Source organism: Pygocentrus nattereri, chromosome 22, assembly GCF_015220715.1.
Source record: "Pygocentrus nattereri isolate fPygNat1 chromosome 22, fPygNat1.pri, whole genome shotgun sequence".
Classification (NCBI taxonomy): Eukaryota; Metazoa; Chordata; class Actinopteri; order Characiformes; family Serrasalmidae; genus Pygocentrus; species Pygocentrus nattereri.
Window position 1 is genome coordinate 25,468,600 of NC_051232.1, and position 22,056 is coordinate 25,490,655.

A 22,056-nucleotide genomic window follows, 5' to 3' on the forward strand; every position below is an offset into this window, starting at 1 on the left:
TGTTGAAACCTTAAATAACCTTCTACAGCATTTAGTGTGTTTCTACTTTTTACATGTGTGTGTGTAACAATTACCTACGAGTATTAATATTCCAATGATCTATTACCATACTCTGCTAATATACAAGTCATTTCCTTTTTTCTGGAACTGAAAGCAAAGAGGCCATCTTGGCATAAGGGAAATGCCAATATTGCTTGCCTATGATTGTTAACAGCTGCCAATGATGTATGGAGTGAATTATATATGGCTTACTAGAAATAATAATAAAAATAATAATAATAATAGACAAATGGCATAAACAAAGATATAACAAAAGAATACAATGTAATGATAACAGGAAATAAAGTAGCAGTTCTCAAACTAAACCCCCTGAATTACAAAATGACTTCTTAAAGTTCCAAAAATATACAAAACATTATTGCTAAAAACCATCAAATATTCATTTATACAAAAGGGCTATCAAGAAAAGTATGCATAGATGTCACACAAGTGCTTAATTACAAACTCAAAGTAATTAAGCATATAGTGAGAGTCCCTGGAGTGAAAATCTGGTAGCGTTCCTCAGTAGTAGCACCTATTGGAGGCATAATGGTGTCAGTGGTCAAATTGCATCATGCCAACGTCCCACCACGGGTCTGAAACACAAACAGTACATATACTTTTTCAATCATCAATTTGCCAACCATCAACAAGTATACTGACAACTAGTTTGACCACAGAGATATTTTCTAGAAGATTCCACTGGTTTACAGTGATGTAGTGTTACTCAAATGCATTCCGTGAGAAAATATTACACTTTTTTTGTTTGTGTTTTACATTCGCCACGTTTCTAAACTACACTGCTCAAAAAAAAATAAAGGGAACACTTAAACAACACAATATAACTCCAAGTAAATCAAACTTCTGTGAAATCAAACTGTCCACTTAGGAAGCAACACTGACTGACAATCAATTTCACAGCTGTTATGCAAATGGAACAGACAACAGGTGGAAATTATTGGCAATTAGCAAGACACACTCAATAAAGGAGTGGTTCTGCAGGTGGGGACCACAGACCACTTCTCAGTACCTTTCTGCTTTCTGGCTGATGTTTTGGTCACTTTTGAAAGTTGGTGGTGCTTTCACACTCGTGGTAGCATGAGACGGACTCTACAATCCACACAAGTGGCTCAGGTAGTGCAGCTCATCCAGGATGGCACATCAATGTGAACTGTGGCAAGAAGGTTTGCTGTGTCTGTCAGCGTAGTGTCCAGAGGCTGGAGGCGTTACCAGGAGACAGGCCAGTACACCAGGAGACGTGGAGGAGGCCGTAGGAGGGCAACAACCCAGCAGCAGGACCGCTACCTCCACCTTTGTGCAAGGAGGAACAGGAGGAGCACTGCCAGAGCCCTGCAAAATGACCTCCAGCAGGCCACAAATGTGCATGTGTCTGCACAAACGGTTAGAAACCGACTCCATGAGGATGGTATGAGGGCCCGACGTCCACAGATGGGGGTTGTGCTCACAGCCCAACACCGTACAGGACGCTTGGCATTTGCCAGAGAACACCAGGATTGGCCAATTCACCACTGGCGCCCTGTGCTCTTCACAGATGAAAGCAGGTTCACACTGAGCACATGTGACAGACGTGACCAAGTCTGAAGACGTGGAGAGTGATCTGCTGCCTGCAACATCCTTCAGCACGACCGTTTGGCAGTGGGTCAGTAATGGTGTGGGGTGGCATTTCTTTGGAGGGCCGCACAGCCCTCCATGTGCTCGCCAGAGGTAGCCTGACTGCCAATTAGGTACCGAGATGAGATCCTCAGACCCCTTGTGAGACCATATGCTGGTGCGGTTGGCCCTGGGTTCCACCTAATGCAGGACAATGCTAGACCTCATGTGACTGGAGTGTGTCAGCAGTTCCTGCTAGATGAAGGCACTGAAGCTATGGACCGGCCCGCCCGTTCCCCAGACCTGAATCCGATTGAGCACATCTGGGACATCATGTCTCGCTCCAACCACCAATGCCACGTTGCACCACAGACTGTCCAGGAGTTGGTGGATGCTTTAGTCCAGGTCTGGGAGGAGATCCCTCAGGAGACCATCCGCCACCTCATCAGGAGCATGCCTAGGCGTTGTAGGGAGGTCATACAGGCACGTGGAGGCCACACACAATACTGAGCCTCATTTTGACTTGTTTTAAGGACATTACATCAAAGTTGGATCAGCCTGTAGTGTGTTTTTCCACTTTAATTTTGTGTGTGACTCCAAATCCAGGCCTCCATTGGTTAATAAATTTTGATTTCCATTGATGATTTGTGTGACTGTCAGCACATTCAACTTCGTACAGAACAAATTCAATGAGAATATTTCATTCATTCAGATCTAGGATGTGTTATTTGAGTGTTCCCTTTATTTTTTTTTTTTTTGAGCAGTGTATTTACAAAATCCAAATGTAAGACACTTGATTCAGTTAATCAAGCCTTCTGGAGCATCTAGATGGAGAATGAATTCCACAAGAACTTACCATAGGTTTCATTTCCCTGCTGTTTCCACCTGCTGTTCTCTTGTCCTCAGCCATTGCCTTCTTGCTGCTCTCCACAAACTCCTATAAGTCCAAAAAAAAAAAAAGAGCTTTTAACACACTTGTGCCCAAACCTTTTGTTATAGAGGGCTAAAGTGCAATAATTGGGGTGGGCTAAACCAAAAAGACAAAACAATATACACATGAAGGTATAAAGGAGTTTAACATGATATATTTTTACTATACTTTAAAAATACAGCTGCAATAAAGGAACATAAATTAGTCACGTACAGACAGTGTGAACATAACTTTCATTGGATGAGTGGCAGGGTCAGGGTAGCTTTCTGGTGGGTCAAATCAAATTTCCTTGAAGGCAAACTTGGCCCACAGGCCACACTTAGTTATAGTGCAGGGCTACCCAATGCTGCACGCTGCACTGACATGTGGTCTTGACACCAAGAAAAGCAGCCAGTCTGAATTATTTTACGATAAAATGACAAATGCTAAGTCAGCTAATGTTAAGCCTCGTTTTCCACATCATGCAAATTGTCAACTGATACCAAACATGATGAATTCATCACCATCAGCTCATTAAAATCAGGGTTGCAGCAGTTTTTCAAATAGATCCAACCTTTTTAAGGTTCACTTAGGACAAGAATAATACCATTTCCAATGCCCAACACCACATACACACACATTCAAATATGGCATGGCTGTATGATTATTATTATTATATTTTTTAAATAAATAGGTAGTTTGGGGGTTTATATATACACTTGACATCAGGGGTTCCCAATCCCAGTCTTGGTGGCCCTTTGCTCTGTGCACTTTTGTAGTTTCTCTATTTTACACGACTGACTCAGCCAACAAGGTGCTAGTTAATTAGGTAATGAGTTTAATCAGGTGTGCTGAGTGAGACGCAGGCATTTCAAACTGGGGCCCTTTCGGGCCAAAGTGCAGCAGAGGTTAGCCTTCACCATAATCTAATGCTCTGAATTCAGTTCATGAAGGCCTTGCTAATTAACTGACGAGCTGAATCAGATATGTTTTAACGAGGCAATGTGACAAAGTCTGCAGTGTTTTAGCCGGAGGAACGGAGCCTGGCGTGTTTTATGGCCATGGTCACCAACCCTCCCTCCTGGCGATCTACTTTCCTGCAGTCTTGAGCTCCCAACTGCATCTAACATGGAGCAGGTGTGGCAAATTGTGGATGGAGCTAGACTTTGCAGCATGGCAGACCTCCAGGGCCAAGGTTAGTGGTCACTGTTGTATGCAAAGAACTCCTCTGACACTTATTTCTAATGTTTAACGTTTGACAAATGTTAAAACATGCAAATGCAGCAATTTTCAGGACCAATGTTAAGATTGAATTGTTGAATTCTTTAATTTAGGTTAGGTTACTTGGTTCCTTCAGATTAAAATGCCTTGCAAATATGAGTTTTGTCAGGCAGCTCAGTCAAAAGTTAACTATTAGATTGGGTACACAGTTCAAGCGTTTTCTCTAATGTTCTACTAATAACCTATCCTCATGATGAGGCTGCATAGCTGACAATGAAGCTAGAATAAAATTAAACAATAGTGTATGAAGAGAGAGGCGTTATCACTCACAGTCAGAGGCTGGCATTTATAAGAAGAACCACATAGTAACTGGGATTTGCCTATGACTAATGTTGGGAATTATGGAGTTGAGTAAAACTAATATATCAGGACAAAGGTTTACGTTACCATCAGGGCCTTGTCCATGTAGTACTCGCTGCCTGGGCTGCCATCGTTATATTTGGTGTCGATGGCGAAGCACAGGAAGAGCACATCCACCACCATCTCGAAGATGGAGAGAAAGCAGTGGGCCACCAGGAACGCGAACAGACACACTATGATGAGCGGCAGCACCCACACTGTGTACTCTCGCTGATAGTTCAGCGCCAGCACTCCTGCAAACGCTGTGCAAGACACAATCAGGACCTGGAACCCAAAACCACCACATATTAGAAATACTCAGGATTCAGTATTGGGCCCAATGATACTGCTGCTGCTTCGCTACCTTCGATTCAAATGCCACTGAAGCTACCAAAAGAACAATACTTATAGCACTATATACATCTAATACACAATTAGGTATAAACAAATTTGCCCTTACTCCAAATATAGTTGATCTGCCAAGACATGTCTGGGGTCTGAAATTTGATCCGTTCATTTTGGTGCTACGAGGCTAATGTAGCTTACATGACCAACAATTCACATAATGCAAAATGAAAATCAGACAACTCTACACATGTTTTTAGCCACACAACATACTTTGTCTATTTTTATAGCTGTCCTACAGTGTCAGAAACCATATAAGCAAGTCTGCTTGAGATTACTTTATATTATAAAGCAGCAACTCATAATTCAGGTATGCAGTTCGGTGGGATTATACCCTTCCATGGCTTGTTGGCTCCAGTGCAAGACTAAAGCATTACACTTGAGGGGCTCCTGAGTGGTGCAACTGTCTAAGCCAGCGGTGCACAACTGTGGTCTTAGAGGGCCGGTGTCCAGCACAGTTTGGTGATTTACCTGCTCAAACACACCTGATTACACTTATCTGTTAATTGGCAGGTTAAGTAGGTGTGTTTGAGAAAGGAAACCTCCAAACTTTGCTTGGCCCTCCAGGACCGGAGTTGTGCACCCCTGGTCTAAGCCAAGTGTGACGGCCAGGGACGGGAACAATTTGATGATTTTCCTGGGCAAACACACCAGCTGAACATAGTAATTACCCATGGTAATGGGTTGTATTTTGAATTTGAGCAGGCTACTTCTCAATGCTTAAAAAAAACTGTGGCTCTTCAGGACAGGAGTTTCCCACTCTTCATCTTAGCATTCCCTCTAACATCAGGATCAACCTTGTGACCTATAGCCATCCATGGTGGGCCTTGTTCTCTCTGGGTGGGTAGAACCTTACTCACCCCCATTGGCAGTTAGCATTCTGCTCTAAGCTGTACAATGACACTGTTTTAGTGGCAGTTTAAAAGATGTGCTGGTGGATCTTGAAGAAAGCACATACTAGCCTTACCCTGGTCCTGCATGAGGTCATACCTTTCCTAAAAATAGCACAAAGTCTCCCACAGAATTGATTGTAGCCACACGAAGTGCATTCTCAGCTAGGATGATGAAGGCATCTCGGGCAGATGTGCAGAAGCTGGTGCTGTTAATGGCAGTTGCTACATATGCGTTCTTAAGGGAGGAAGAACAGTTTCATTTAAAAAGTTGTACTCATCTTGAACACCATTAGAAAAATAAATACAACTGTCAGTTTACAAATACCAGTTTAAGTCTCAACATGTAACAGGGCTATTAACATAATGGACAAATAACCATTTGTCATGCTTAAATTTTCTCATATAGATCATTTTATCATGTGCCAACAGCTGCTGTCATCAGCAGTGTTGACACAGCCAAAAGCCGTATCAAGCTCTAATAGCTTTCAGAGTCATAAGTAAACTTGAGCTGTGTTTGCTTACTTGATTCAGGTAGCTGAGGCACTTCTCCAGACACCACAAGCAACAGACACAAGCTTTCACCATACATCGAGCGCAGCCATTCTCCTAGGAGAGAGAGCAATCCATGTCTTTTTTAAATAATGTAATGTCACTCTGTCAAGTGGAGTAAAAAGCCTCTGTTTAAGTTGATACTGCATTAATACCTTGAAAACATTTATAGAAACTGTGTATCAAATTTACACAATTTGGATTATGAAGACAACTTTGTGCACAGTGTAGACTCACGCTGCCTTTCAGCTGATTGTGGATGTAGGTGAGGATGAGGCGTGGTATCTCCACTAGAGTGATGATGAAGGCTCCTTTGGCCACCGTGCCGAGGTGATAGCGCATTACTGACATCACCGAAGACAAGAGGGGAGTCAGAGGCAGCTGAGATTTATCTCTGCAATCAAGAAGGCGACGTTACAGAATGAAATGCAGAATGAAACTACATGTTCTTTGATGATCACTGTAACATTTGAAGTGGCTATTTGAAGAGTACCATATAAAAGTCTCAGACCAGCCAAGGTCTGTCTGGGCACAAGGTATGTAAAAAAAAAAAAAGTATTGGACGGCAGGTACAAATATGGAGCCATCTTGAGGAGAGGATTGAAAAGTAGTAAATAGTGGAAAAATAGTGATCGTGACACCTGACCTGGTAAAGTAGTATGTGACGACCGCCCCTGCTACAGTCATCTGTTGGCAGGCCAGAATGAACTCGCTGATCCATATGAGACCGACCGCATGGTACCACACCATATACTGTTGTGGCCCATCCATCTTGAACTCCACCAAACCAGTTTGGTTATTCTTTACTGGATTTCCTGTGGATGTAAAATATCATAGTGGCATAAAGATGAACTGTGTTGATGCACACTTTCAATACACTACATTTTACTCTAAATACAAATTTCATAAATATGATACTGCAATTCCCAAGTGTAGTCAGTCTACAAAAGTCTGTGCCATCAGACTCAGATGAGATACAGACATTAGGCAGGCTAACGGTTACTTCCTGGCATTTGTCTTTCAAATAAAAATGAAATTCTCCACCTTCAAATCTAACTTTTTTTTTTTTAAATATTGAATGTAAAGGAATTATTAATATAGCAGTGTATGATGGACACTGGCTTGTGGTGAAGTAGCATCTAGATCTAGTCTTCTGGTCACAGTAAGCTTAATCACTGAACAACCTTGATGCTTGACCTTTACCGTGTGTGTGTGTGTGTGTGTGTGTGTGTGTGTGTGTGTGTATATAATGTATATGTAAAATATTAATTCATTCATGACTCCTTTGGAAATTAGTTAATTGACTATAAATAAATTAATAACTTTCACAATAGCACTTTGCATGCATAAACAATAAATGTGTAGAAAATGTAAAAAATAATGGGTCGTGAGACAGGATGATACTCAGGAGTATTTGAGAGCGACAAAATCTCAAAGATCTACCAGCTGGTTTGAAAAAGAAAAAAAAAAAAACTAGGGGACAAACTGTTTAACAAACCTGCTGTTCCAAGCAAGAGGAGTACAGTGATCCAGTAGACCCAGAATAGCATGAGGGTCAGGAAGGTCCAGAAAGGCTGTAGCACCAGCAGAGGCAAGTGGCCGAACACTTTACTGGCCACGCGAAACAGAGCGATGGTCAGGGCCACCCGTTTCCTCATGAAGAACATCAGCAACAGCAGGACCAGCTAAAAGATTAAGGGTAAACATGAATATGCATGTTAAGACACTTTTGTAACTCAAACTGTAACTTATACATAGTTAAACACGCCAAAAAATCTTAACTAATCCTTGTCTGAGGCAACAAAACACATTTTAACTGTCCTTTAACAGGAACAAGGACGGTACCGTGAAGACTGTAGCTGCTATGGCATAGATGAGCAGAGCTTTCTCGTTATCTTTAGCCACCTGCAGTTCAGTGGCAGGCAGTGTGGAATTGGCAGACACCCTGTGATCCACATAGAGCCACCACAGGACTCCAGTTCCACCTGACAGAGAGAGAACAGCAGTATTTCAATTTCCAATATCTGAGAATTAACATTAGCAGAGGAGAGTTAAAAAGTTAGACATTAATGGACTTCAACACTTCCTAGCACACTGTGTCTAAAAGTTTGTGGACATCTGCATCATTTCTTCTGAAATGTTGGGAATTACTAGGGATTTTAGTCCCTTTTTGTTGCAGAAATAGACTTCTGGGAAGGCTTTACACTAGATGCTGAAACACTGCTGTCATTGCATTCAGCCACAAGAACATTAGTGAGGTCAGGTACTGATGTTGGATGATTAGGTCTTGATCCCAAAGACCACTCCAACTCATCCCAAAGGTACTGTAAGGTCACTCCAGAAAATGCAGTTCAACTGGCTCCCAGTCCGATGCTGAAGGGCCTTATATCCCTCTAGCAGACACTTGCTACTGGGCATGGTGGCCTTGGCGTCATGTGTGGCTGCTCCAGAGCATCCTACTTTATTGGTCAGTGCTTATCTACATAGATTATAGAAGCTGTATGCGTGCAACTGAATGCCTATGTCAGCAATAGGAGTACCTTAAAGTAGCTGACTTTGCTAAATAGACGGAGTCTACAAAGTTTGGGACGTATAGTGTATTTTAAATTGCCCACGGCTTTTCCTTGCTTTTTTTGAAACAAGAGTTTGATGTACTACCTACAGAAGTGTAGTGTATATAGGTTTTATTTCTCTCTTAGTGATGGAGGTTTGAAAATGGTTATGTAAACATTAATTGTGTCGCTATATAAAGCCACACAAACATCACAAATGGACTTTGGGGGAAAATAAGAAGACGTCACTTGACCAAATGTGCTAACATCATTAACAATTGAACGTAGTAGCCACTAATTTGCAGAAATTTATCTACTACTAATTGGATGCTACTCACTTTCATTAGCCGTCAATAGCACTAGGTTTTTTTTTTTTGGTTTTTTTTTTGGCTTAATCCTTAAAAAAAAAATGGCAACTAGAAAACCATACATGTAAGATTTCAAGGCATTTAATCTCATACATTATGTGCTATCTGTAACAAAGTCACAACATTTATGTGTGCATACCTAGGGAACCGAGCACCACGATGGCTGTAAGAAGCCACACCAGAAGTGCTGAGATGAAGCGGATCACTCCCATCATAATTACGGACAGAACTGCAAGGGACCCAAGAGTGATACATGTAAGTGAGTGGTAAACAGCCGGGATATTACCTAAAGCACCTAACGTTAGCTTACTTTCAGCATTCTGTATTGTGGAACACGCTTAAATTGGGAGCAACTGTGTAGCTGCTATTGTTTTCCTACCTCAGCAATACAGCATGCCCTGTAAATTGGTTTGGGACATAGCTAGCATACCTAGTGAGAGCAGACACAGCCCCATAATGATCTCCTTTGAGGTCATCACTCCAGTAATGACCCTGTGCAGCACGCTGTTGTCACTCACAAAAGTGATGAGCGCCTCAGCAAACTTGGCATAGCAGGAGATGTCTGCCGGTGTGCAGCGGTGGAAGACTGGGAAAGACTTACTACACAGGGGAAGAATGTTCATGAATTACAAGTGGTAAAAAGAACCATTCAAAGCTTTAAACTCAATATTTCTTTGAAATTTTTAAATCTATTTTGTTGCAGATACATGTATAAAATGATTTTATCTAAAATTATATGCTCCCGGCTTTTGGATGTATTCAGAAGGAATTACAAAGCTATAGATAATTCTAAAATGACAAATCTCTATAGAATGCAAAATGAGATTTTAATAGAATTCATATATAGAATGCTTCATATCTCAAAAGTAGCAATTAAATCCTGAGGCAATTTATTTAAAAATGTGAAAATGAAATCAAATGCTCCTTTTTTCTTTAAGAACTAATAATGACAATTCCAAACTCCAAATTCCAAACTTGTGCATACAGTAAAAAAGGTTCAAAAAAATTTATCAACATATGAACATGTGCATTTTTTTTAAACTGCTGGTATAATGTGGTCAGCATATTTGCCTTGGAGGAACTGGAAGTTTGGGGCATTTCGTAGCCTTGTTTGGGTCATCACTGTATCTGTCAAGGCTCACTTCATAGGAGCACAACTTGGAACCTTCAAACAAACAAACAAAAACAGGTACTTTAGCCAAATCTTCAACCTTGTTACATGTTTCAGTGAAATTTTTATATTTAGGGTCCCAGCTAAGGATTCTCAACTAATGCCTGATTTTCTCATTTTTTTGATGGTGCTTAAACCTACTAGCTATATGGTACAAACTTTCATCTGTAGAAACAGCTGCAGTTGCAAGTACAGTTTGCTAGTAAAAACTACGTAAGTAAACAAAACTACATATCTCTAAAATGGGAACATTTATAATAAGAGGGGAAAAAAAGTTGATCATTTTTAATGCAAGTTAATATAATGAGATTTTATCTAAGATGTTCAAATCATTCAGTATTCACACAATGTAAAGGGCAGCTGGTGTTTTCAAATCATCTAAAAAAAAAAATGGAGTTATGAGGTTTAGACATGACAATAAGGATGACATTTCCTCAATAGTGTGAACACTGAAAGGAATCCAGAGGTGAGTCAGTGCTAACCGTTGGTGAATGCAAATTTTCTGAGGTCATCATAAGTTTGGAGTTCTGTTTCTGGGCATCTGAAGACACAGAGGGCTACAGAGTTGATCTTCCTTTTCACCAAGTCAATGTTGCATGGATCCAGGAAAAAGACGTACCTGCAACATAAATGTAAAACTAGATAAGCAAATACAGACTTCAGAAAAAAAAAACTCTTATTGTATGTTAAGGTAACAAGATTTTGTTCAGTCTCAAATAATTTGGGACCATTTTTATTCACCCATTTGTCATAAAATTACACAATGTAAATAACAGCAATCATTTCAAATGGTCTAAAATATACAAAACAAAAAAGGATGGAAAAATGTTTTTGGATAGCAATAATACATGTATTAGATTCTTCTCTACATTCCAAAAATGGTGGGACACTTTGCAAAATGTAAATAAAAACAGAATGACATGATTTCCAAATCTCACAGACCCACGTCTTATTTACAAAAGAACATAGAAAACATATGATATTTAAAACATTTGACCGTTTCATGGAAAACAGTAACTCATTTAGAACTTGATGGCAGCAACGCATCTCAAAAACGTTGGGCCAGGGCCATGTCTACCATTGTGTAGCATCCCCTCTTATTTTAACAACACTAAGTGTCTGAGAAGTGAACAGACCAACTGTTTGAGTTTTGGGAGAGGAATGTTGTCCCATTCTTGTCTGATGTAGGATTCTAGCTGCTCTACAGTCCTGGGTCTCTTTTGCCGGATTTTCTGTTTCATGATGTGCCAAATGTTTTCTACTGGTCAAAGGTCTGGACTGCAGGCGGGCCAGTTCAGCACCCAGACTCTTCTTAGGCAAAGCCATCCTACTGTGATGGATCCAGTATGTGGTTTAGCATGGTCTTGCTGAAATATGCAAAACCTTCCCTGAAAAACATGCTGTCTGGATGACCGCATATGTTGCCAAAACTTGTATATTTTGTTCAGCATTAATGGTGCCTTCACAGATGTGCATGACACCCATACCATGTGCACATCCCATATCCATATCATCGTGGATGCTGGCTTTTGAACTGTGTGCTAATAACAAGCTGGGAGGTCTTTAGCCTGGAGGATACAGTGACTTATTTCCAAAAAGGATTTCAAATTTTGATTCATTGGGTCACAGGACACATTTCCACTTCACCTCAGTCCATTTTAAAGGAGCTCGGGCCCAGAGAAGTTGGCAGCATTTCTGGATCCTGTTTATATATGGCTTTTCTTTGCATGATACAGCTTGCAATAACATGCATGTGTGGATTTCACAGCGAACTGTGTTCACAGACAATGATCTCTGGAAGTGTTCCTGAGCCCATGCAGTACTGTTCCAGTATAGAATCAGGCCTGTTTTCAATGCTGTGCTACCTGAGGGCCCAAAGATCACAAGCATCCAATACTGACTGTCGGCCTTGTCCCGTGTGTACAGGGATTTCTCCAGATTCTCTGAATCTTTTAATGATATTATGTACTGTAGATGGTGAGATACCCAAAGGCTTCGCATTTTTATGTTGAGCAACATTTTTCCGAAATTGTTTTTTTTTGCAGATTGGAAAACCTTTGCCCATCTTTGGCTTCTGAGAGACTCTCTCCAAAATGTTCTTATTATAACCAGTCACGCGAGTTAGTTGCAAACTGTCTCCAGCTGGTTTTTATTATAGTAGCACTTACTTTTCCAGCCTTTCGTTGCCCCTGTCCCAACTTTCTTGAGATGCGTTGCTTCCATCAAGTTCTAAATGAGAATGTTTTTCATGAAATGGTAAAACATCTCACTTTCAACATCTGATGTGTTCCATGTTCTATTGTGAATAATGTGTCTATGAGATTTGCAAATCATTGCATTCTGTTTTTATTTACATTTTACACAGCTTCCCAACTTTTTGGGAATTGGGGAAGTATGATAGTAGCGCATCAGTGCTAAATAACGTTGATTAATTTGTTCTTGGAAAAACTTTTGTCTTGAAAAGAAATAAAAATTAAAACGACTCAGTTACCCAACAGTAAGAGTACAGTTGTCACTGACTGAACTTCTCTGTGAAGTAATCTGTTGACCTAGTGATCCCTATCGGATTAAACCACTTACTTCATCAAGCAGGACACGTGTCTAAACCAGTGACTCATGCACACACTTTTAGATACGTTGCAATGTTTTAACCCAGGAATGCAGCTAAGGCTAGACAAGGGTTTTTCACGTTCCTTTTGACCTGCTTTGCTTACATTGAGGGCAAATACAACAAGAAATGACAAGAATTTATCAGATCTACTTCATCTGATAAAACAAGTGTTAACACGGAATCAGGTGCTCACACTGAAACTGAATATACGTCAAAGTAGGGGTGTCCAAATACAGTCCTGCGGTGAAAACAGCACAGCTCAGTTTTTCTCTATCAAGTCCATCAAGAGCTGAAACTGTGTGTAAGAACATGTTATACAACAGTCTGCAGCTTGATTGGTTGAAAGGCATCCGGAGTTGTTCTATCTGATAACCGTACTTTTTTCACCACACTGGTAAAATTCCACTGCCCAAGCAGTTGGTCAGTATTAAGAATGGCTGGCACTTGTGGTGGAACGAGTTTTTTTTTTTTTTTTTTTTAAACCCAGTGTTTCCCACATTTTAAATCATGGTCAATTTTTACTTGCTTGCTTGGTCTTCTCCCTCTCGAATAACACCACCATGCTGGGAGAGGGCTAGCTTGAATTTCTGACAATTCACTGATTTGTCATGTCACAGAAATCAAAACATTTACATATCTACCTACAGCAGTTTACCTCCACCCATTTATGCTTAAGATAAGTGTTTTAGCCCGAACTGCTTTTTAAGAGGTACAATATAGGATAGCCAATCAAAATAGAGCTCATTTACATGTATTAGTCTGAAAGGCACAGAAACAAAAGCAGCTTGTTTAAGAAAGAGATGTTGGAAAATGGTCATGTAAAATTAATTACAATTGCTTTTTGTGCATACAACCACACAAACGTGATGAGTAAAACTCGGGGATAAATATGAAACAGAAGAAAAATGTAGGACATGTCAAATAGCTGGGACTACCCAAGGCCTGCACGGGGTACAAGCTCAGTGTTTCCCCTGTTTTAATAACCCTGATTTACCTCAGCACCGTCAGGCCTTTCCAAGACTGGTCAAAAAACAAAGACTTTGCACACAGAGGGAATTCAGTTCCACACTTGCAGCAATAGCAGAAAAAAAGAAAAGTAAGAAACGGAACATAGCTATTTTCTCTGGGACTAACTCAGTGCCTCTGAGAACAAGACAAAAAAAAACATTTAAAAGAGCATTTTATCTTTCTTTTGCTTACTTGTTTAAAGTTTGGTCCTTGCCACTGGACTCGATCCCTGGAATTTCGGTGTTCTTCTGTCCGCAGGTATTTCCGTAGCTGTCATAGCCTGATATGAGTCTGGAGGCTGCTCCCGTTGATATTGCGAACCCGCAAATGAAGAGCTAAGGACAATTAAACACACATCTAATCACATCTCTATAGCCATGCAATCACATGCAATCTAAACACATCAGTATCACAATATATCCCCTATGCCTGCTATATAGAGGTACACTGCCAAAAGTATTCACTCAAATAATTGAATTCAGCTGTTCAAATCACGTCCATGGCCACAGGTGTATAAAATCCAAGCGCCTAGGCCTGCAGACTGTTTCTACAAACATTTGTGAAAAAATGGGTCAGGAGCCACCTGTGCAACAAGTCCAGTCGTGAAATTTCCTCGCTACTAAACATTTCACAGTCAACTGCCAGTGGTATTATAACAAAGTGGAAGCGACTGGGAACGACAGCAGCACAGAAACAAAGTGGTAGGCCACGTAAAATGACAAAGTGGGGGTCAGCGGATGCTGAGGGGCTTAGTGCACAGAGGTCACCAACTTTCAAACTTTCAGAGTCAATCACTACAGACCTCCAAACTTCATGTGGCTGTCAGATTAGCTCAAGAACAACACGGAGAGCTTCATGGAATGGGTTTCCATGCCTGAGCAGCTGCATCCAAAACTAATATCACTAAGTACAATGCAAAGCGTTGATTGTAGTGCTGTAAGGCGGGGCCATTGGACTCTAAGTATGCGGTATAAAGCGGAAAATTTGGTGGAGGGGGGATTATAGTGTGGGGTTGTTTTTCAGGAGTTGGGCTCGGCCCCTTAGTTCCAGTGAACGGAACTCTTAATGCTTCAGCAAACCAAGAGATTTTGGACAATTTCATCCTCCCAACTTTGTGGGAACAGTTTGGAGACTGCTTCCTGTTCCAACATGACTGCGCACCAGTGCACAAAGCAAGGTCCATAAGGACATGGATGAGTGAGCTTGGTGTGGAGGAACTTGACTGGCTTGTACAGAGTCCTGACCTCAACCCGATAGAACCCTTTTGGGATGAATTACAGCCAAGACTGAGCCAGGCCTTCTCGTCCAACATCAGTGTCTGACCTCACAAATGCACTTCTGGAAGAATGGTCAAAAATTCCCATAAACACACTCCTCAACCTTGTGGAAAGCCTTTCCAGAAGAGTTAAAGCTATTATAGCTGCAAAGGGTGGGCCGCCATCATATTAAATCCTATGGATTAAGAATGGGATGTCATTCAAGGCAATAAAGTGCATGTTAAACTTATATGCATAGGCTTTCAAATGCCAGTTAGGGTTAGATGAAACTTCTGCATCACCTGTGTTAACTAATAACATTTGTCTAAAATCAGGGGTGTTCAACTATAGCTCCAGACCAAAATCCAACATAATTCCTACTCAATCACATCATATTCAACTTATCAGATAGGAATACCCCCTCTGATGACATGTTAAGAGTTGGAGGAACGTTTAAAAACTATAACTGTCAATCCCCACAGCTAAAATGGTGCATTTGGGAAGCTGATACTTGCAACTCATCCTCACTTCCAGCCTTAGTAACAACCAATTTACCACTACCGGCTTTGAATTGAGGTACTTTGGCCTCTCTGGTTTTTCAAATCTAGTCCCATTTGTAAAAATCACTTTATTCCTGCAATTAACGTCTTTCATGACTGCCATAAAAAGGGCAACAGTAGATATGCAGTTTTATACGTTGATGGAGTCTTTGCTTCTTTTTCTGATCTTTAAGTTTCAGTTACCATCCTTGTTTTACTGATACCTTCAAATTCAGAATTTTATGCATGATCAGTGCACTTACTTTCCCTCTCCACCTAAATGTTCTTAATTAAATTAAATAAAATTACTCCTCTCTATATTATGTGTTTTGAGAAAACGTTTACAGTTTTGAATGAAGAGTTAGGTTTGGTCATACGTGATGAAACCCAGGAATCTGCTGTTTAACATAAGTAATATGTTTTGTCATGTTTGAGGCTGACTTACGCATATATTTGGGACGTGTCCAGTATTGTCAAGTTTCTGACTGACAGTTACTACCTGCTTACCAGAACTATCTAAACAGGAGAGTAATCAAGTTTTGAATATGAAATAACCCTATCCACCAAAGGCCTCACAGTGGCTCCTGTGATCTTATGCACCTTAAATGAGAAAATATTAGGCTTTCATCTAGAAAGGCAGCTGTGAAATTCCATCGAACCTGAGATCCCATGACTACATATTTTAAAAAGCTGAAGTGTCTCCCTACCAACTGGAAACCCCTCTTCCACTTCCATGTGAATGTATTTCTTTAACTAGAAATCTAATATGGGAGCAATGGTCTGGCCGTATCTGTATTTGTATGGTTTCTTCCTTACTTAACAGTCGAATAACGTATAAGGTATTAGTACTTCTTGCCCTGTGTATTATTATATTGATATGCATTTATGTATGTTGTGTTTTTTGTATGTAATGCTGTTTTTTGTTCAGTTCAGGTTATAATGTAAAATGTTGCACATATACAAACATGTCTGTGACTGTATTTGCTAAGTACAAATTTTAAAAACAAACTTTTTATATTAAAAAAAAAAAAAAACCATCTGGCAGGTTTTGTGGGGCTCTACAGGAAGTACTGTGCGCATGAATACACATCTGTGGTGCTTTTTTTTTTTTTTTTTTTTTTTTTTTTTTTTTTTTTTTTGGATGGCGAATGCAGAAATAAGTCAAACAACTCATGTTCATGCACGTCAAACAGTGTCACCAAAAATGCAACCCATAAGCAAATGTAGTTTTTCCAAAGTTCCTCAAACTGTCTGTCTTCACACGCATATGAACTTGAGTGGTTTCCCATTCTTAATCCATAGGGTTTAATATAATGTCTGCCCACCCTTTGCAGCTATAACCGTGTCAACTCTTCTGGGAAGGCTTTCCACAAGGTTTAGGAGTGTGTTCACGGGAATTTTTGTAAGGTCAGACACTGATGTTGGATGAAAAGGCCTGGCTCGCAGTCTCCACTTTAATTCATCCCAAATGTGTCCTATCGGGTTGAGGTCAGGACTCTGCGCAGGCCAGTCAAATTCTTCCAGGCCAAATTCGCTCATCCATGTCTTTATGGTCCCTGCTTTGTACACGTGTGCAGTCATGTTGGAATAGAAAGGGACCATCCCCAAACTGTTCCCACAAAGTTGGGAGAAGGAACTTGTCCAAAATCTCTTGGTGCTGAAGCATTAAGAGTTCCTTTCACTGGAATAAGGGGCTGAGGCCAACTCCTGAAAAGCAACCCCACATCATAATCCCCCTCCACTAAACTTTACACTTGGCACAATGCAGTCAGACAGCCGCCAACCCCAGATTCGTCCATCGGATTGCCACATGGAGAAGCTTGATTCATCACTCCAGAGAACACGTCTCCACCTCTCTAGAGTCCAGTGGCGGCGCTTTACACCACTGCATTTGACGCTTTACATTGCACTTAGTGATGTTAGGCTTGGATGCAGCTGCTCTGCCATGAAAACTCATTCCATGAAGCTATCTAGAGCTAATTGAGCTAATTTAAAGGCCACATGAAGTTTGGAGGTTTGCAGAAAGTTGGCGACCTCTGCGCACTATGCCCCTCAGCATCCGCTGTCATTTTACTGCTGTTGTTCCCAATCACTTCCACTTTGTTATAATACCACTAACAGTTGACTGTGAAATTTTAGTGGCGAGGAAATTTCATGACTGGACTTGCTGCACAGGTAGCATCCTATCACAGTACCATGCTGGAATTCACTGAGCTCCTAAGTGCGACCCATTCTTTCACTGATGTTTGTAGAAGCAGTCTGCAGGCTCTCATTATTCACCACCACTTGACTCCCTTCAAGTTTGTTCAATGACATCTCTGAGGCCTTTCGAAAGGGCAATTAAGAAACTGTGTAGTGAGGTTGCAATTCAAAATTGGTTGAAAATAACTTTACACACCAAGCAGATATGCTCTATGCTTACAGCAACAACAGAAGAAAAAAAGAGATCCTCAGTCCCAGAAGAGAGCCGATCATCTAGTATTATAATCTCTGCTGCTCTCTGATACATTTAGCTTTTGTGTTTGTCCTAGATGAATCTGAATTCAAGTTCAGGCAACAAGGTCATCACTAAGGTCATTACAACCATTAATTTTCAGCATTAAACATGGCAGCATGTCTTCTGTTTCTCATAAAAAATACATTAGATCTCAATCTAGGACCTTATGGATCAGAATAAGCTTTACAGCTTCAAGCTCATGATGGCTACAACACACCATGCTAGACCTGAGCTGGAAACCCAGTCAGTATCCATGCACTCACCATTCCAACGTTGAACAAGGCAAAAAGGATCAGCCATGGTATGTCTGTGCACCTGCGATCCTCCAGAGGCTTCCAGTCTTGCCTTTTCTGCCAAAGAATACAAAATGTTGGAAATATCTGCAAATGATACATTCCACTCAGAAAAGATCTTAATTTCTTAGATGCTTAATTTCTGTATTTGTCTTCCCAGTATGCATATATGTAGCTATTAGAGGTATTAAACTCCTCAGACATCTGGTTCCCATCACAAACGATGCAGAGAAATGTGAGTGGGTAAACTTCTTTACAATACAGCACTATAAATAACTTGTGTTTAAATGTATTGATTTGCAGAAATTTTGAAGAAAAAAAAATCCCTTTTAAATTAAGATCAGGTCAAGATAAGATTTTTCACATATTCATAATACAGAATCAACAATCTTATCTTACACCATCCTATCTCAAGTTGATTGACAAATCAGCTGTCTTGTCAGTTACCTAGCAACCGACCATAGAACAGCTGAAACATAAAGGAGTATTCAAAATAATCAAGTTAGCTAGCTATCTAGTTAGCCAGACCGCTAAGATTAGCTACCGTTACTGAAGTAAAAGGGTCAAACAGAACTAAATCGCGATAAACTTGATGTTAAAAATATTTTGAGAGTTTATCAGAACGTCGTCGCTCTTTCAGTTTCCTAAACGCTTTAGCCGAGCGCGCTAACGTCATTCCTCTTAACACACATTCAGCTCTGCCTCCTCATTCACCACCATCGCTGTAACATTTCACCTGACGTGTTTCCATCATTGACACGCGAAGGTATAAGAGAGGATGGTGGAGATCATGTCTGGTATGTTCAAAATGCTGTTATAAAAAAACCCATAGGTCAAAGCACCTTCAGTGTAGATAAATGTAACGTCATTATGCCAATCACAGGAAACTGAACAAAACAAGACGGTTGACGCAGAAGTTAAGACATCTCTGGGGTGTCAAAGTTGGGCCAATATTCAGAAAGTTTAGCCAAGTTAGGATATTTCTGGAATACTGTTTTCTGACCTGGAGTTAATAGATAAGACTATAAACTTCAGAACTGTTGTTCTGTAACAGCTCCTGTCCTGAACCGAACCGAAGCTGTCGTGGTGAACATGTAAGATCGGAGTTGAGAAGTTTCGGCCTGGTTAGTGGTCAGTTAGGAGACACTCCATTTTTACACATGGGCTGCTGTTTTGAACGCCGAGGCGTGACCACGCCCCCTGAGACGAAACCGTACACAACCTCACCTTATTTTAAATTGCTCAACATAAAGATGGGTTGGCCAACGGCTTGTGTTTATCTCGTGTTAAAAGCTACTTAAAATGCAAGACATCGAGCCTCAAACTCTGCCGTTTCTCCGAGGGAGGAGCCCAGGTGGAGCTGAAGTCAGTCAGCTCCTTATTCGCCAGCTTTTTGTTCGAATTTGCCCGTTCCACCTTAAACGGTGCTGCAGCAACTGCTGCAACGGGGGAATTCGAGCAGTAAGCCAGTTTCCGCCCCGTGAAGCCCAGACCCCCAACCACCCTTGGGTTTGGAAAACTGAGAGAAATCTCTTTCTAGCGACCGTGATTACAAAACGGAGCCGTTCCATGCGAAGAACGCGCCTTCACAGCGTGGCTCGGTGTGTGCGCTTACCTCTGTGCTCCCACAGCATCCCATCGCAGGAAATTCCTGAGCTAAAACCGTCGGAATCAGAGAGGAAACAGCAGCACCTATGAACTAAACTGGCGCGGGAGTTGGCTCGGCTCGGGAATAACACAAAGCCCACTCAGCAAAGCAAACGCCCTCAGCTCGCCGTATGTGTAGTAGCCAGCTTAAAAGAAAGGCACACCTATCGCATGTCCGGTCTGCCGAGCTCTGCTAAAAGGATTAACTTCAGCTTGTCTGTTTCTCTGACTCTGGCGAGCAGGAACAACTTCCTTCCTATATGGTGTGGAAGCGAGAAGGCGGGGGAAGCCGGTTCTCATCGACTGCTGATCCTGAATCAGGGGCTTGTTTTCAGTCTAGGTTCAATCCGACGCGGCCTCTGGAAGTCTACGCTGACCCCGAGTCGGTTTGGTCTCGGTATTAGCGGACTGAAGCAGCGGCGGCAGATTTGACTGGCAAAGCGTGAACCAGTCGGTGTAGTAGAGCTACGGAGGCCCAGAGGCACAACAGCACAGCCAGCAGTGACTGGAGGTGCGCCGATCATCAGTTTTCGGACTGATTCCGATTTTTTCACATCACAGTTGACCGATAGTTGATTTTTATTAGGGTGTTTCTCGCTGAAGCACAGAGACTCGCTCGTTCACTGCTAAATTTATTTGTGTCCAGTGAAGGAGACCAAATATCACACATCAGTAAAACAGGGAACATTGTTTCGGAATAACTACAGCTTTACCAACTGATAATGTCAATTTCATTAATATACTTATTTAAAGCCACTGAAGCACGAACATCTGAGAGATACTAATTAAGGTGAATAAAATGTCATTTTTCTTTTTCATTTTACAGTCTGTGTGAACAAAAAGGTTGACTTTGTCTGTTCAGCCCGGCGATGGACTGGTGACCTGTCCAGGGTGACCGCTGGGACAGGCTCCAGCGCCTTAGTTGTAACTAACCTCACAGTGCAGTGGTTGTACTTAAGCCCAGTTGGCACTGCCTGTAAATTTGTCGCATACTTCAAAACGGTGTGACGTTGTAGAAAAAATGGTGATTACAGTGAAGTAAGGTTGGATTTTGTGATGTACACAAACAGCTCAGTAAACAAACAAAAAAAAAAACGTATTGAAAAAATGGCTTGCATGCCCTGAAAACACTTTGGCACAGATCTCTTTAAAACACTGATGAATCAGACTGAACCTTCGTGGGTGACCGTGGCTAGGAAATGTGGTAAAGTGGCCAGAGGAACACGCTGCTTGACCCTCTATAACAGCTAGTGATGTGTCGTTCGCGAACGATCCGGTGTTCTGTCGAATTGTGCTGCTTTGTCGAAAAATGCTACCGTAGCGTTAATCGTCAGCAGACTCTATCGATCTGTGCTATTCCATCGAGAAATGCTACCTTATCAGTTTGCACTTCCAGTTGTGTGTTTCCCATTAAATAGTGCCTAACTCAGTATTATGACGCATTTAATTACAAAATCAAGTACGTGCACTGTATGGACAAGGGAAGCATGGAATTAAATCCATTATAACGTCCTTATGCTACACATGGAAAATATTTAATATCTCGATAGACTAATATCACATGTCAAATAATGCATCCCTTATCGAAAATGCTTCCAGTACAGACCCATATCTTTTTACATCACTACTTACTCTGTGTGCACCGTATGGACAAGGGAAGCATGGATATGCAGTTTATTATAACTTCTGTATACAAACCATATATATATATATATATATATATATATATATATATATATATATATATATATATATATATATATATATATATATACACACACACATATAAACTAATATTTTTTATATATATATATAAACTTTAAACAGTGACTATTTGACATTTTTTACATACATATGTAAGACAAGTGTCTTTGTTGTATTCAGCACATTCAAAATGTGCCCAGCTACTGCAGAAATCACACTGCACCTACCCCCCCCCAAAAAAAGCCATTAGGTACATATTAGTACTCTAATACTACTCTAGTTGTCTAATAATACAAAGTATGCTTATGTTATACGTTACCATTTCAATCATGCTCTTGTCTGCATCATTTTCTAGCAAGGAGCATACCACACAGTACTCATCT

At 40.9% G+C, this 22,056-nt stretch overlaps 1 protein-coding gene across 2 annotated transcripts; it reads right to left on the bottom strand.

Moving 5' to 3' along the window:
• Window positions 1-150: 150 nt before the first annotated feature.
• On the bottom strand, window positions 151-20,482 carry slc44a1a (solute carrier family 44 member 1a). 2 transcript variants are annotated; one of them, XM_017697561.2, is made up of 16 exons: window positions 19,938-20,482; window positions 18,293-18,379; window positions 13,930-14,072; window positions 10,601-10,737; window positions 10,019-10,112; window positions 9,378-9,547; window positions 9,087-9,176; window positions 7,873-8,012; window positions 7,526-7,712; window positions 6,674-6,842; window positions 6,265-6,421; window positions 6,001-6,084; window positions 5,576-5,713; window positions 4,229-4,465; window positions 2,507-2,587; window positions 151-635 (listed from the first exon to the last, which is right to left on the bottom strand). In XM_017697561.2, exons 1-16 carry the CDS (start codon window positions 19,959-19,961, stop codon window positions 612-614), a joined length of 1,962 nt encoding a protein of 653 aa, XP_017553050.1. In that variant the 5' UTR covers window positions 19,962-20,482; the 3' UTR covers window positions 151-611. The 2 variants fall into 2 exon arrangements, with proteins under 2 accessions (XP_017553050.1, XP_037388894.1); XM_037532997.1 differs by having other exon boundaries at window positions 20,134-20,481.
• Window positions 20,483-22,056: the final 1,574 nt, after the last annotated feature.

Coding starts and splice junctions, on each gene's coding strand:
- slc44a1a (XM_017697561.2), bottom strand. CDS start 19,961: ATGGGATGCTGTGGGAGCACAGAG. Junction 9,177..9,377: donor GCTGTGTCTGCTCTCACTAG/GTATGCTAGCTA, acceptor GGTCCCTTGCAG/TTCTGTCCGTAATTATGATG. Junction 5,714..6,000: donor GCCTCAGCTACCTGAATCAA/GTAAGCAAACAC, acceptor TCCTCCCTTAAG/AACGCATATGTAGCAACTGC.